The sequence below is a fragment of the Conger conger genome, chromosome 3, assembly GCF_963514075.1.
Source record: "Conger conger chromosome 3, fConCon1.1, whole genome shotgun sequence".
Classification (NCBI taxonomy): domain Eukaryota; kingdom Metazoa; phylum Chordata; class Actinopteri; order Anguilliformes; family Congridae; genus Conger; species Conger conger.
The window spans coordinates 5585624-5603210 of record NC_083762.1 but is presented as its reverse complement, the minus strand read 5'-3'; the positions used below and the strand labels follow the sequence as shown (position 1 = coordinate 5603210).

At 43.6% G+C, this 17587-nt stretch overlaps 1 protein-coding gene across 1 annotated transcript; it reads right to left on the bottom strand.

Moving 5' to 3' along the window:
- Window positions 1–3433: 3433 nt before the first annotated feature.
- On the bottom strand, window positions 3434–5820 carry LOC133125304 (T-cell surface antigen CD2-like). Its single transcript, XM_061237130.1, has 5 exons — window positions 5760–5820; window positions 5178–5459; window positions 4824–5066; window positions 4514–4645; window positions 3434–4063 (listed from the first exon to the last, which is right to left on the bottom strand). Exons 1-5 carry the CDS (start codon window positions 5809–5811, stop codon window positions 3969–3971), a joined length of 804 nt encoding a protein of 267 aa, XP_061093114.1. The 5' UTR covers window positions 5812–5820; the 3' UTR covers window positions 3434–3968.
- Between the last annotated feature and the right edge of the window lie 11767 nt (window positions 5821–17587).

The following is a 17587-nucleotide window of genomic DNA, read 5'->3' as shown; positions in this document are numbered from 1 at the left end:
AAAATAACCCGGAGACAACTCCGACCAAATAAGAGAAACAGCCCAAAAAACGTCTATAGGAAAATAAAGGGACCCTTAAAATCCAGGGCGAACAACCCAACCAAAATGAGTGGTAAAAGGCGAGCACTGAAAACCCCAGACCGGGGACCAAAATAAAAGTACAACCTAGTATAAAACACTAGGCAAGCAAAAATAAAGAACCTTGAGACGCTGCTCAGGATAAAACAAACCATAATACAAATACCGGGGACAACGTCCCTCACCCACAAGCTCACATGAGCTAGAAATAAAATCAAAACAAAACAAAGAAACTTTAGGGAGGCGTCAGCAGTGCACACAGCGCTAGCAAACTAAACACCTTCCTTACCTTTTTTTATGAACGTGACAGAAGCACGATACCTGACTAAATAAGACACCGAGTCTACCACGTGCTTACCAGCTTGGTGCAAGAGCGAACAGTTTTGCCAGCGACCGATTGCCAGCGAGTGCTTTAAATACCCTCAGGAGGTAGGCTCCCCTGGCACTAATGAGGGCCAGGTGAAAATAATAAACCGGTACTACCTCCCAAAAAAATTGTTTGAGAAACAACTCAACTGTGATGGAACTGATCCCACATGAATGGACAGTTCCTTTGACTTTGATCTGTTTTAATATTTTAATGAAATAAACCTGAGACATTGGCTCCCCTCACAGTCAGTGGCTCACTGCTAGAACCGTTGTCTACCTTTGTGGACTATTTTATGAAAACGTACGTCATTACCTTCCATCTGGAACAGACAGCGCCATTTACTGGATTTAATACCTTCTGTCGTCGCATTTGTGCTTCAAATTTTACTGAAGAATGCTGAATTACGAGCAGCTATTTACCACTAATCACTAATAATCAGAAAGTGAATTTTCTCTTCATGCCACACTGCAGGTTTCGACCAAGCTTGCACAGGGTGGAGTAGGAGGAAACCCTTTCACATGCAGCATCAGTATGCAATCCATGGGCACCCAATTGACCATGGCTTGGTCATTATTCAAATGTATTTATGTATTATTTTAAATGATATTTTCAAAGGCCTACCTAAACTTCACATCTAAAAGATAGCACGACATGGCAGTTGTGTTGTTGGAATGTTAGGGGCAGTTGTGGCCCTACTGTTCAAGAGGCTTTAAGGAGTAAGACTGAATCTGAGCTTGTTGCCGTTTCACAAGACTATCATGGTCTGATCACCCACCCACTGTGTGCTGCCTCAGCCAATCAACGCGCTTGAAAGTAGCCAGGCGCCAGGCAGCCAGTTTGGAAGAGAAAGGAGAGAGCCGCGATGAAGACATCTCTCTTTACTATTGTGTTTAGCTCAATGCCAGTTTATCCTAGTTCGTGGTTAGTTATGTAGTTAGTCGTGTGCGTAACGGAATAAAAGTACACATTTACCATGACTCTTGCTTTGTTTAAAACCAATGCTACTGTTTATATTCGGTGAGGTATTCCGAAAGCCGTTGTTTAATTCGCGATTGTACAACGTAACGTTATTATCATTATTGAGAGATTTAGCTGATTAATATGACGCTTTATGCGATTTGTGCACATTGTAAGGTGTACAGTTTATGTGGGGAATTAACTGGCCCCCCATCAAATTTTTTATTTTACAAATGTAATGCATGTTTATAATTTATTTAATACCTTCATTGTACAGCCAGCATAGCAGTAAAGGAGAACTATTTATTTATAGCGATACTAGTTCTTGTCACACGAGGGCGCTATAGGATTGCTAGGACATTCGGGTTCGGACGCTCGACTTGACTCCGCTGGGCTCGGTCGGAGTCGTCAGATGACAGTTGAGCAGAATGTGCACCACACTGATATAGCGTCTCTGTACAATTATATTATTTCTAACAGGTAGGCAGACTGTTTAGGCTTATGGAAAGGTACGAAAGTGAAATAGGATTTGTATGTGGGATAACGTGGCCTATTAGAAGTATCCACGAAGCGAATCGCCTATTTATTTTGATTCATAAAAATACGGTTACGTTATAACTAACGTTAGCAAAGTGACGGTTAGTTAGCTTGTTGCTAACTGAACTCCCGCGGAAATAATTTCAGTCTGTAGCTAACGGTGACGTTACTTGTGTATATGCGTAGTACAGTCTGTTTAACCCCTTTTACTAGCTATGTTTGTAGTGTGATAGCACTCTGTAAATATGAGCGGTAGGTATGTTTTATTTTTGATACATCCACCCCCGTTAATGGATTTCTTTATGTAGCTATTAGCTGTGAGCTAGGCTACGTATGTTCTGAATGAATGTACTTGTTTTTATTGGTCGTCAGATGACAGTTGAGCAGAATGTGAACCACACTGATACAGCGTCTCTGTACAATGATGTTATTTCTAACAGATGGAGAATAAAATAACTACACAACACCCTTGTAAGCGTCGTCCTTGCAAGTGTGCAACGTAATTCACACCATGTGTTGTATTTAGTATTTGTACTGGCACCACACAGTTGTCACCTGACAAGACTTCAGCTCATTAATGCGCTCTCTTTTTCAATGTGCATGGCCTGCCATGACCATGGTGTCTATGTGGGTTCAACTCAACCATCAGATAAACAGGAAGCTAGAAACCAATTTCCTGTCAGGAGGACTTATTTCTTTTCAACCTTCAATTAAATTGTATATGTATTATGCATTTAACAGAGAGACTGTCACAAAAGAAGAAAATTGGGCAAAAAAAACCCTGATTAGAAGCAAAAACTCCCCTTCAAATGAATATAAAAGGGCAGTGTTTTTGCAGTGTTTGAGTAACGGTCTGGGTCCTCTACAAGAGGAGTTCTCTCTGTGATCACATGGGTTATGCCAGTGATCAGTAGTCAAGCCCTCTGCCAGTTCATGGCTGACACAAGGCGTGCTGAGGTATCTAAATCAAATTACTCGGGTGGCAATGGACTTGATCAGTAGTCTTGGAGGTGCGACCTGTGTGCATCCTAGATTTATTTTTTAGAGGACGTGGCAATTGTGTATGCAATGTAATGGGAAAATTACTTAATATAATTATGTGGGTGTTCCATCATCACCAAGTTCAATACCCCAACTTAAGACCAGTGCCCTGTTCTGCAAAGCAGGACAACTGAGTTAGCCAGATCTGGAGGATTGACTGAAGTAAAAAGCTGTTTCCGAAACTTTCCGTTTTTACTTTGTGCAGTTATCTGGCTAACTATAATCCTGCTTCGTGTAACAGGCACCAGGTCTGAAACATTTACATTTTACATTTTAGTCATTTAGCATTTAGCAGACGCTTTTAATCCAAAGCGATTTACAAGTGCATAAGTTCTTCAACAGGTTAAAAACATCAAATCCATCAATAGCAAAACAGACACGAGGAGCTGTTCTAACCAAAAATAATAGTCATTGTGAGTGCAAGTTTTTATTTTATTTCATATAGGGTGCACAAGAGGGATATCGGGGGATGTCGGATGTTTTGAGGATTAACAGCTCTGATGTCAGTTTGTAATTCCTCCTCATTTTTAAGACTCAATGTTCTATCATTTCCCCAGCAGGTTTGAGTCCTTTTTACTTTGAACAAATTATACAGTATTAATAATTTAAATCAACACAGGTATACAATTACAGGTATAACCTTTCTGAAATATTCATAGCAATTAATAATATAACTCTCCAACACAAAGCCAGATGATCATAAAATTGTCATGAAAAAATGTTTCTTTAATGTTTATTTTAAAAAACACACTCACAGTCTTTGCCCCTTGTTCTCCGAAAATACTAGAGCAGACACGTGCTTACAGTATGTACATTTTACAGACAAACACAAACACATCAAAGTTTTATAAGTGCCCTTTTCTTAAGAATATTAAAATCACAGGATTACAGGTTTCGAGATATTACAATTGTTACTAAAATAAAATACTTTATTGTTTTCTGAAATGGACTCACAGTGAGTGATTTATTAAAAGGGAAACCAAATTTACTTGCGTTGTTTTCCAACTCTGACTTCACTGTACACAATTCCATCGTCCTGGGCCATCTCAACAGAGAGACTGCGTGCCTCAGATGTCACATCTACAGGAAACATTTTTAACACATTATATTTATATTTATATTAATAGAAATGTAGCAGTTAATATACCCCTGGGGTCAAATCCAGGAGAGGGTTTAGCATAGGCTCTAGCATTATAATTTTACATTCATATGAAAAAGATATATTGCAGTTAATTGTTGAAATATGATTTATTTTCAAAATCACATTCTACATACAATATATACAATTTTCAATGCATTGCATTCATTGTAAATCACCTTGCAAGAAAAATATTCATACGGGAAAATATACTGTAAAAGTATTTTGACAGTGACATAAACGTTCTAAAACAGTCCCCTACTTTATTTAATGTTTTAACATTTACATTTTGATCATCTATGAAACAACATGAAAATAATCACTACAGACATAGAGACATACTGCCTGATATCAATCTGGTCATGAAAATATAAGAATTAAAGAATTCTTACTTGAATTCCGTTGCTTGAGGCATATTTGTACAGCGACTGAAATTCCACACATCATGAAGCACAGAAGGCCCAGCATGACAAGGACCTCCATACTGACACACCACTTCAGTTCTGGACCAGACAGACCTGACTCTGCAAATACAAGGTAATGACTTATCACCATCAGAATATATCCTTCATCACATCAATACACAGATAAAGTAGGTTTTCACAAACAGTGCTGATGTATCTTATTCACAGTACTGGTCATGGCACGTTAAGAGTTAGAGAAGTTATTTATCACAGTTTCGGATGGTAAAACATAATTTACCTTTGCAGAAGAGAGAATACGTCTCACTCTGACTGTTGAAGTTGCCGATTTTCAGAGTACAGGAGATGTTTCCGGATGAATATTTCAGAGCCAGATATTTCCCAGTGTGATTGGAGACGGTCCGATGTCCCTGGTTCTGGATACTGACCCTCCACTCGTACACGGCATCGGGCCCATTTTCTCCCACACAGTGAAACACAGACACTTCCTGTGTGCAGAGAACAAGCTCTATCACTGGAGGATCTACGAGAGAAAATGACCACTTGTTCACACAGCTATGGTCAGTGAATACTGTGCTGAAAATAATTGACACAATTCAACATCAATATTAATAAAACAGTATTGATGACTTACCCATTACAAATAAGTAAGAGCTCTCATTAAATGTGAAGATGCCCTGGTCATCATAGGCTTTAGCAGTATAAACTCCACTATAGTTTCTCCTGACAGTGTGCAGTTTGAGCGTGCCATTACTGACAACCTCTGCAAATGATTTAATTGAAGATTCTGTCTTGGCCAGGAGTTTATTTTGATAGCTCCACTGAATATCATGGAAAGACCTTCCGTTTGTCTCCCGCAGATGTAGGTACACATCTTCTCCTACCGTACCATATATGGTTTGACCACAGCTCTCTCCTGCATAGAAAAAAAAACACCATCATTATTTTCTCATCTTCTTAGATCTAGCATCAAATCACAATTTCCATCTTGGGTTGCAATCACCTGATCTTTCAGTGCAGTGCAATGAAAAATGAAATTTTAGCCTTTTATAAATAATAACAGGACATGGCATACCGGACTCATAGGTGTAATTCAAATGACAGTGCATTTTTTTTCATTATTGTTTTAGCTTAAGTTAACTCTAGTTTACATACTTTATTTTACGTTATTTATGACCATTAACAGTTAAAGCAGGAAAGAAAATAATAGTTTTACCTGAAAATAGAGACAGCAACATACAGCAGGTGTGAAATGCTCGGACGCCCATTGTGATTGCATCAACAATGCCGTTTGCAGAAAATACAAACCCACGTGTATTTAAAGCAAATCGGTGGTGGGACAAGGAACCTTGTGCTCTAGTTTCACTTCAAACTGCCTGTCACACATGAGGCCCATTTGAGCTGCATATTCAGAATGATCATTGCCAAAGGTAACTTTTTGGCATACTTAACTCAGAATGTCATTCCGCAAATATGTTTTATAAAACGATTGAATGTCTTTGGGCGTGCGAAAAACAGGAAGTCGAAAATCTATTTCCTGTCAGTGGAACAGGAGAAGCTACATCTGTAAGAAGTATGTAGATCTGCATTAAGATCAGTTCCTTTTCCGCGTGGACAAAGATGTTAGAATGTGTGACCTTTCTCTCACACTGCCCCATACAAACGCACTGGGACAGCAAATGTGTGTGTGTGTGTGTGTATATATATATGTGTGTGTGCATGTGTGTGTATATGTGGGTGTGCGTGTGTGTGTATATGTTTGTGTTTCTGTGTGTATATATGTGTGCGTGTGTGTATGTGTATGTGTGTGTATATGTGTATATGTGTATGTGTGTGTATATGTGAATGTGTGTGTGTGTGTGTGTGTATGTGTGTATATATGTGTGTGTGTGCGTGTGTGTGTTTATGTGTGTGTATGTGTATGTGTATATGTGTATATTTGTGTGTTTGCATGTGTGTGTATGTGTATGTGTGTGTGTATATGTGTATATGTGTGTATGTGCCTGTGTGTGTGTGTGTGTGTGTGTATATGTGTGTGTGTGTGTGTGTGTGTGTGTATGTATGAGTTGTATGAGGACTGGTTGGCATTGTTGACTTTCATTTGTGTTTTAGTGATGTTGCACATACAGTGCCTTCTCTGGTCTGTGGATATTTTTAGACAGGTCTGACACTCTGTCACTGTGGCTTGTTATGCACTTCAGTTCTCGTTTCCTGTAAGTCCCTTACCGAACAGGAGCGTCTGCCTAAGGACTGTATTTGACCAGCTCAGTCCATGAACATGGATCTGTGGATAACAGTGTTTCCATCTGCACCATGTATATGTGCTTAGCTGTCCTTCGCCCTTGCTGAAAAAACTTTTAAATATTTTACTTCTTTTCACATTATACGAGTGTCTTGGATGACAAAAAACAGATAATGTTACAAGCTTTGGGTTCATGCTAAGCAACACAATATGTTTTCATGTTGCACATGGGCAACCTGTAGCCTAGTGGCTAAGGTACATGACTGGGGCAGCTTGTAGCCTAGTGGCTAAGGTACGTGACTGGGGCAGCCTGTAGCCCTAGTGGCTAAAGTACGTGACTGGGGCAGCCTGTAGCCTAGTGGCTAAGGTACATGACTGGGGCAGCCTGTAGCCTAGTGGCTAAGGTACATGACTGGGGCAGCCTGTAGCCTAGTGTCTAAGGTACATGACTGGGGCAGCCTGTAGCCTAGTGGCTAAGGCACATGACTGGGGCAGCCTGTAGCCTAGTGGCTAAGGTACATGACTGGGGCAGCCTGTAGCCTAGTGTCTAAGGTACATGACTGGGGCAGCCTGTAGCCTAGTGGCTAAGGCACATGACTGGGGCAGCCTGTAGCCTAGTGGCTAAGGTACATGACTGGGGCAGCCTGTAGCCTCATGGCTAAAGTACATGTCTGGGGCAGCCTGTTGTAAGGGAGCAGGGGCGGGAGACCAAGAGCGACCAGGAAGGGATCACAAAGTTACCAACGATAAGTTGGATAACCACTAAAATAGGCAAGGAAAGAACGGAAAAAGGGAACCAAACGATCCGCCAACAGAAAAACTGACCTGAGCTATACGGGTCAGGAAAAAACAAAACAAGATTTTTTTTACCGGCAGTCTCGAACGGGCTAAACTTCATGCGCCAACTCTGCCACTTGCCCTTCAAAACAGAAGCGGAACCCAGAAACAAAAATAGGGAAGGTTCTCAGCAACTCACCAACCCAAAGGAAAACAAACTAGATCCCTAAACTTCTCTATTTCTAATTTCTAATTTCTAACTGAATGCTTCTCAAGATTAAAAGCAATTCAGTCTTCGAGTCTGTCTGTCTGTCTGTCTGTCTGTCTGTCTGTCTGTCTGTCTGTCTGTCTGTCTCTTTACTGGCTCTGTGTACGTGTCAAACTGAAACACCAAAGCTCAGAGCAGTGCCAGGAAGAGACTTAAATAGCTGTCCAAGCAGCTGACTGCAATTGGCCATGATTACACCCGCATTCCACACGTGGGAGGTAATTTCTCCTGCTGAACTAAGCTGGCAAGCCCTCTAGAGGTCTACATTACATTACATTACATTACGTGGCATTTAGCAGACGCTCTTATCCAGGTCTAGAGTGCTAAATACTGAAATTTCCAGCAGTAGACAGTGAAAACCATGACAGCGTTACTGTCTCCTTCCTGTCAGCTTTGACCAGTCTGGCCTTTCCCCACTGACCTCTCTTATTAACAAGGCATTTCTGTCCACGGAACTGCTGCTCACTGGATGTTTTTTTTCCGCACCATTCTCTACAAATTTGAGAGCCTGTTGTCCATGAAAATCCCCGGATATCGGCAATTTATGAGATATTCAAACCACCCTGTCTGGCACCAACGATCATTCCATTGTCAAAGTCACTGATGTCACATTTCTTCCCCAGTCTGATATTTGGTCTGAAAAAGAGCTGAACCTCTTGACGACATCTGCATGCTTTTATGCATTTTGCTGCTGCCACATATTTGGCTGATTAAGTGTCACAGTTTGCTAATATAAAACAACATGGCTTGCGATTGCAGGGTCCTTCTCTGTTAAAATCCATCAATACATATCAGATATGGCCAATAGGTGGCAGCATTGTAGCAAATAAAGCAAAATGGGAAGACTCTTTTCAAAGAATTTCTCTGATTTCCACAACTTCATAGAAAATGTGTACTGTATATACACTTGGTCAAAACATATAAAAATTATATTTGCATGATTGATTCTTGTTGAATGCAAACAGTATTTTGTAGCTACGTGTTGACATACTGTAGAATCTCTCCCCACCTTCAAACGCAAGCTGAAGACACACCTCTTCAAGCAGCACCTCTCCCCATCCCTCTCTACCTCCCTGTGAACCTTAATTGTTGTCTCTGTGACTTGCTTTGTGTATTGGTATTTTTAGTTGGCTAGGTAAGCAGTGTTTGGATAGTTAACTTTGGTCACTTTTGCTCTGTTTCTTTGTTTCTTTGTTTAAAAAAATAAAAAATAATAAATAAAAAATTGGCCCTCGTCCTTATCTTTGTTGTACAGGTAGCAGTTGAAATTGTACTTCCCTCCAGGGTCTTTCAGCGAACTTATCCCTGGTTATGGATATGCACTTTGTTGTACGTCGCTCTGGATAAGAGCGTCTGCCAAATGCCAATAATGTAATGTAATGTAACATACAGGGCTCATTCATTAATTTCATTAAAGAACGCCCCTGCGCATCATGAGGGTAAAAAACACGCGTCTCAGTACGAGGGAGCTGAATTATCTCTCCCGTTCCAGGCCTGAGTTATTGGTTCAGGGTTGGAGAGAGGTAACGACAGTGCATATGGAGCAATGTGTGTCTTATCGCCTCAGCTGCAGGTGGCACGTCCTCCCGTGGTCATGTGACTTCCAATAAGTGGCCCATACATCAGATTAATATCTGTATATGAATGAAACAGGGTTGAGACGGACTGGAACTGAAGCCATCCTTTCGCTTGTATGATTATATAAGCACAGGTATATAATTTTATCCTAATGTCACATTATTAACCCTGGTTTTGAGCACTAGCACTAGTTAAACAGTGCATACATTATCAAGGGGAATGGAAACCTGAACCAGTCACAAATGCTGGCTCGCGGTTTGAAGTCTCGGCCCAGCAGAGAGGACTTTTGAGCGAGGGTGCGTGAGACCGGGCTGGACGCTCCATGTTTGTAAAGCTGTAACGTGTACTGAAAGGGCAGAGACGCGGGGAGATGCGCACACCTGAGACAGGGGGAGTCAGGCAGAGGTCAAAGGTCATGGCTCAGGACCACAGCCACGCAGAAAAACGCAATCTTTTACGACCCATCGTAATGAAACTTTCCATAAACTACGGGTTTATGGCATCGCTCCGGTTAATCATTCAACCGACAGGTGACAGGGATCCAGCAATATGGCCTCACTGAAGCCCTGCTTCGATCTCTTGCCAGTTCCCTTTACTCTTGGAATGAAGCCGCGCAATCTAAGCAAAAAAAAAAACGAAGCATTCACGGATTCTGTCCCGTGATCAACACACGTTAGCCCCTTTTACGGACTCATTTACTACCTGCCCTGCCCTGTGCGTGTCCTACTAGCTGAACCTACTAAACTGTAACCTGGCAACTGTTTCTTTTCCTTCACAGACCCCTAGATATATTTTTTTCAGATTTAGGTTGAAACAGGTTTAGTCCCTATGCTATTCCATCTGACCTCTGGATCTGTTTGTCAATTTGAGGCCAAGTTCCCTTCTCGGTGAAGGAAATCTTAGCCGCTCAGAGGCAAATCCGTGAACACCTAACAGAGCGATTGCTCCGAAGCCGTGCACTGACAGAGAAGGCTCACTCGGAAAGCGAAGCCGCCTTCTCCTTAAGCTCATGATTAAAAGGTCAAAGGGCAAGAGATGCAGCAGCATTTGGTCGTGGACGAGAGTGAAAGAGAGTACTGTAACACCTGAGCTCCAAAACACGGCCTTTCAAAGCTTATTTTTCACAAGGTCGATCAAGTGCCTCTTTCACTTAATCCACCAGGGGGCAATAATCTTCCTATCCTGATTATTGTTTTAATGGCAATCGCTTACATTCATATGTTTGTGCATTGTTGAAATTATGTTCGACGTGAAGTAAACAATGCAGTTTTGCCACAAGCCAACTTATGGTACAGAATACATTAAAAAGGACACTATGGGTTTAACACAAAACAAATATTTCTGTGTGTATCTTGGATCGCAATGTAAAAACAAATCATTGTATTTAAATGAGACAAGAACCACCACAGTTGTATTATTCACTTCAAAAACCCATATTCGGTCTTGTAACCACTGCTGGCATTACGCTGGCAAATATTCCGCACGTTCACCTGATGTTTACAAATGTAGCACGCAATCGTAAACGTAATCTTCAGGTGATATGAATAAGAGTACATAAAGCTCTCGGAAGTGACTTATTGAAATAAACAGTGAATTACTATAAATTACTGTTTTGTTCATTGTTCCAGTGCCATTGGTGCTCATTGAATGTAGTACAGAAAATACACGCACATACAAAAGCTCAGTGCAGTCAGAGCAGAAACGTGGACTGTATAAAGAGCAAGAGGACACACTATATGCAGTCTGGGGAAGAGCCAAGAGGCTTACAGACTTTCTGCTGATACATTCCATTACGTTACTGGCATTTGGCAGACGCTCTTATCCAGAGTGACGTACAGTTGATTAGACTAAGCAGGAGACAATCCTCCCCTGGAGCAATGCAGGGTTAAGGGGCCTTGCTCAGGGACCCAACGGCTGTGCGGATCTTATTGTGACTACGCCGGGGATCGAACCGCCGACCTTGCAGGTCCCAGTCATAGACCTTAACCACTATGTTGCAGGTCGCCCCCTGTTATTACATTCACGTTACTCAGGAGCATATACAGAGTGCGGACCCTTCCTGTTTTACCCAGAACATCGAATGTATTGCAATCATTTTCAATCATCCATCCATCTATCCATTATCTTAACCCGCTTATCCTGAACAGGGTCTCAGGGGGGCTGGAGCCTATCCCAGCATACATTGGGCGAAAGGCAGGAATACACCCTGGACAGGTCACCAGTCCATCGCAGGGCACACACACCATTCACCCTCACACTCATACCCACGGTCAATTTAGACTCTCCAATCAGCCTAACCTGCATGTCTTTGGACTGTGGGAGGAAACCAGAGACAAACCCGCAAACTCCGCATAGATTCGAACCCAGGACCTCCTTGCTGTGAGGCGGCAGTGTTACCCACTGCACCATCCGTGCCGCCCATTTTCAATCATTCACCAGTAAATCATAGCCGCACTAACATACCAGTGTATATGCAAAAACAAATATCTTGATTCACCAAACATCCAAATAATCATTTTTCAGTCTGCTCTCTGCTGTGACCACATCTCCACAATCGGGGCTACATACTGTATGTCGCTGGTTTTATCTCAATTACAATGAAAACAATTATTGGGCAATACATCAGTGAATGTGACCCCCAATTGCTCCTGTCGAGCTGGTCCGTGCCTTGCATGGCAGCCAGTCACTGCTGGTGTGTGTGTGTGTGTGTGTGTGTGTGTGGGTGAATGAGAAGCATCAGTTGTGCAGCGCTTTGGATAAAGGCACTATTTGAATGTAGAGCATTTACCATAACATAATATAATAAGAATACTTATGAAGTAGGACAAATAGGCCTATCTCAGAATATATGCAATGATGAAGAAACGTAGAAGCACAAATCTGTCTGATACTAATGAGAAATGAGGCATGGGTAGGACAGGGAATTATCACCCAGGGAGATCATCCTAGTCCGAAGCTTTGAAAAGGGACAGGTTTTAATCTATAAGATCAAACACACATTTAGTTAAATGTGAAAAATATAACCGTCCTCTGTCTGAAGTGACCTGCAAGGTCACGCAACACCAATCACTGAGAAGACAGGGCTGTCGCTGGGGGCTGCAGTGTAAATCTTCTCAATAATTCATGTGTTTTTTTTAAACATATTGAAAAAGACTGAATGGGCAGAAATGAATTCCTTGTAATAGTGAGGCTAATCGATTAGTCTTCATACTAATGTCCTCTTCAGACTACCATAATAATGGTCTGCACCTGGAAAAAATGCTGCATTGAAAGCTGCTATTTCATTCAACAAGTATGACTTCCCAGGTGCTCTGGCATACTTAAATTCAGTCACAGGATGCCGCAAGCAGGCAGCTGCGGCTGATGAGTATCAATATTTGTTGACCGGCATTATGAGTAGATTCTGTATGGTTTTCCTGCCAAGCTGACTGTCTCAATATTTCCCTGTATTGCAAGGAAAAGGAGCAACAATCCCAGAACTGGCGAAAAATCATTGCAATATCACACAAAAGATAAGATAGCGGTCGGTCTTTGGCACCTTGAGGGGCTGTGACCACTCCACGTACACCACCTGGTGATAACTTTAACACCCTCTGTGGCTGTTTGCTGCTGTCAAACCCAACAGTAGCTGATAAACATGATGTGGGTGTGGACACCTTTAAAGATTTCCACATTTCAAGACCTCTGGTTATCAGCAAAAGAAGACTTTGTGGGCCCATATAGCTAATTGTGATGCGTACAGCAATCATCAAAACAAGCTCTGCAGACTGTGATGGGAATCAACCCACATGAAAAACCCACATCTGCATTCATCTGCAGGCCAAAGGCATCGACCGAATGTCACAGAATCCAGTACACAAGGCAGATCTGTAACTACCATACCGAGACATCTACAACTATCAAGACAAATTCAAATTCAAAAGTGGAACGGGGGCTAAAGATAGAGGCAGGTGACAATAGATTCGATTCCTGCAGAGGAGTTAAGGTACAGCGTGAAGAGATCAGTCTTCAAAATGGGCAGCCAGAGAACAATTCCAGCGTGTAAATATGATCCAGCCAACAGTATGTACTATTCTTTTAATATGAACCGGTTGGGAAAGCAGGATTATGGCCCCTCAAAAGTCCACCAAATTCCACTTTAGTCCACTTCACTGAAACGCACCGGCGTCGGCGACATAATCACGATTGCCAAGATGGGCGGAAAATCCCGTCCGCATTGCTCACTGCATCCGACCCGCTGGGTTAAACAGTAACAGGAAATGGCAGATAGTCTGACGTTTGATTAATCTCGCCCCAACAATTGCTGTGCGTTGCGTATGACCTGAAAGAAGCAGTTCACTGATGTGCTGTGATTGGTGTCACGTAGGCCCAAACATTCAGCGGCCGCTAGTGGGTGACCGACGACTGCTTCCACGTAAAAAGCTCAAATGTTTGCGCAAATAAAAAAAAGTACGAGAAATATCATCAAGCTCTAGAGACCAGGAAAAGCAACAAATTGCCCGTTGAACCTGGCTCTCTCAACCTGCCACCTAACCAGCTCCTGATTATATTGGCTAAATAATGGTTGTCTCTCTCCACCTCGGCTGATGTGTGGTGAGCATTCTGGCACAAAATGGCTGCCGTTGATTCACCCAGGTGGGTGCTACACACTGGTGGTGGTTGAGGCAAGTTTCCACCTCATCACTGTACAGTGCTTTGAGTGTGAGAAAAACACTATATACTGTAAATGCAATAAATTATTATTATTATTATTATTATTATTATTATTATTATTATTATTATTATTAAAGAGGAAAACCACGAACACTGCCAGAGTGAAAAAAGGTGATATGCCACTCTGATGAAGGCTTTTCCCCTTTTTTCGTCCTCCAGAATAGCATGAACTTCATTGAACTAAACCCAGATTTTCACTATGCACTATGAACCCGTTCTCTGTTTTCCTCCAGAATGCACAATACATTTGACCAACACACCGGCACTCTGTGAAATGTTTAGTGTTCGGTGTCTTTGCCCAGGGCGGGATCAAACCAGCCACTCTGCCAGCCAGACTGCTCTTACCACCTGAGCCAATGTCACCCCCGAAATGGGAAGTATTCGGATATGTTACACTATGGTTGGTTACTGGCTTCCAGTGACAGAATCGCTAAGATTTACAGCATCCTGTTACTGTGCTTTCATGGCACCATTATTTTCACACCTGCTGCATTCTCTTTCTCTCTCTATCTCCCCCCTCTCTCTCCCCCTCTTTATCTCTCCCTTCTCTCTCTCCCCCTCTCTCTCTCTCCCTCTTTATCTCTCCCCTCTCTCTCTTCCCTCTCTTTCTCCCTCTCTCTCCCCTCTCTCCCTCTCACTCTCTCTCCCTCTCTCTCTCTCACTCTCTCCTCCCCCCTTTCTCTCTCTCTATCTCCCCCTCTCTCTCCTCTACTCTCTCCCCCCCCCCCCCCTCCCTCTCGGGGCTGTGCCAGCGTTCGCTGTGCTGATGTGACTGAATAAAGCGCGCTGTGCTGATGTGAGAGAATAAAGCGCACTGTCCCTGGGGATTGTCCCGGAACCTGGACTGTTTGGAGTTACGCAATTCCAAACTCCAGCCTATCAGCAAAACGGAAGGACGAGGAGTTCCATCGAGCAAAGTCCCCCCCCCCCCCCCCCCCCCCCCACACTTCCTGGTCATGGGGACAGCTGATAAGCAGGAAAGGGGTTTCAGTCACACATACACCTGTAAATGTTTTGATAGAAGGTGTTTCGGCAGGCGAAGGTTAGCCAACCTCCCCCACTCCCGGGGGCACATAGGCATTCTTTTTACTGGACTGTGTTCCAACGGCAGCGTCCGATATGACTGGTTCTATCAGGTGCCCAATCAAACTAACAGATTTAGTCTGGTGGTTAGCAGGCGGGTCTCTAATTCAAGGCTAACCAGTGCCTAACATTTTCTCTTTGTTTCGCTCGCTTTTTGAAAAAAGGTGGTTTGTGTAAAATAAAATAGGAAATACAGGTAATTGACCAAACATAGTGCGGGAGATCAGTCTCGCAGGTGTGACCGCAGATTATTCCCCACCCAGTTCTCATCCCTGGACTGTCCATAATTCAGTTGAATGCATGAAGCCAGAGACATTAGTTTTCACATACAAGGGATTTGCTGTGGTTAGTGGGTGCATGCAGACAACATCCATCCATCCATCCATCCATTATCTGAACCCGCTTATCCTGAACGAATACACCCTGGACAGGCCGCCAGTCCATCGCAGGGCACACACACCATTCACTCACACACTCATACCTATGGGCAATTTAGACTCTCCAATCAGCCTAACCTGCATGTCTTTGGACTGTGGGAGGAAACCGGAGTACCCGGAGGAAACCCACGCAGACACGGGGAGAACATACAAACTCCGCACAGAGAGGCCCCGGCCGACGGGGATTCGAACCCAGGAATGCAGACAACATAAAGAATAATACTAAAATAGAAACATAGCTGCACAGGCTGCTTGCCAATGTGTCTGACTGTTGAGGGACTCGAGCATTTAAATAGTCATGCGGTTTGATTCTCAGTCATCAGCAAAGCATCCATTTCGTCTATAACGAAAGTTCCAGCTTCGAAAACACACTCTGTCTGTATGGCACAGAATTCCGGCATTCGTACAGTGTTCATGTTGGAATTATGTGACAAGGTACCCTGGGATAAAGGAAATGGTTATTTCTTCTTCTTCTAGGGGCGACATGGCTCAGGCAGTAAGAGCAGTTGTCTGGCAGTTGGAGGGTTGCTGGTTCGATCCCCCGCCCGGGCTGTGTCGAAGTGTCCCTGAGCTGACACATAACCCCCAAATGCTCCTGACGAGGTGGTTGGCGCCTTGCATGGCAGCCAATCGCCATTGGTGTGTGTGTGTGTGTGTGTGTGTGTGTGTGTGTGTGTGTGTGTGTGTGTGGCATCAATTGTACAGTGCTTTGGATAAAGGTGCTATATAAATGCCAACCATTTACCATTTTCTTACTGGGAACTGGGTCATTAAAATATGGATGAGGAAAACAGAGAGGAACTCCATCGATCACATGGCTCCTTGTTAACAACATTGTTAACAGCCCCCACTGTCAAGTACTGATAGTGATTGGTGGACATGACGATGTCGAAACCACATGCTAGCGTACTACTCACACTACTCATACAAAATTTCAGGCTGATTTTCATTGAAATGCGGTACAAGTAGTATGCTTAGGGTACAAGTATGCTTGTGGTACAAATAGTATGCTTAGTATGTGGCTCTGAGCAGAGCCTAGGATTCCTATGGGAACAACCAGGTCGTGGCCAAACCATGTCCGCCAATCACTGTCGGTGTCGTTCTATTGGTTATTAGCAACTACTATTCTACGTTTTATTGCTTATCACCTGTGATGGGTGGGGCTTCTCTCTGAGACAACAGGATGTCTCTCTTATCCCTGTTCTGCTATCCCAGGGAGGCACCAAAGTCCACTAACTGCCCCAGTGGAGAAATCCTCCCATTTGCATGTCAAACGGTAGGGAGGGGGAGGAGGGGGGGGCATGCAAAACTTGATTTGCCTCTCGTGATTGGTTGGCCCGGCCAGGCCGGCGGTTGTTATCGGGGGCGCGATGGTGCGACCGGAGCGGTTGCCAGAGCGGTTGCCGTGGCAACGGTCCGTGTAGCCGCCCCCATGCCCACCAGTTGCCGTGGCCCTGCCGGGGGGGGGGGGGGGGCAACGGGCGGGCGGAACAGAACGAAAGCGGTGATCGACGCCGTAGTCGACGGCCGGCAGAGACACGAGGACAATCTCCATCCACGCCAATGCCCCAAACACAGCGACCAATCGGAGGAGGTGCTTATTTATTTCAACAGTTTCTTTGTAAGAGATCGTGCACGACATTACACAGACGTACTGCGTGTATTCTAAGCAGGGGACGATGCGTTCGACATCGCAGAGTGACCTTTTCCAGGCCGCCGGGGGTCAGAGGTCGAAGGCGGGGGGGCCCCGCGGACCGCCAGCGCGATGCATTATGGGATGAGGAAACGCACCTGGTCAGCAGAAAAGATTTTCGGGCCTAAGGAAATGTACGTATGCGTACATTTAAGGAATGGAATGCCCCTCGGACCAGAGAGAATCTACCACTCTTATCTTACTTTTGCTTTTTCTGTACGAAGGGCTCATGCGTATGTGCCACATCGGATTC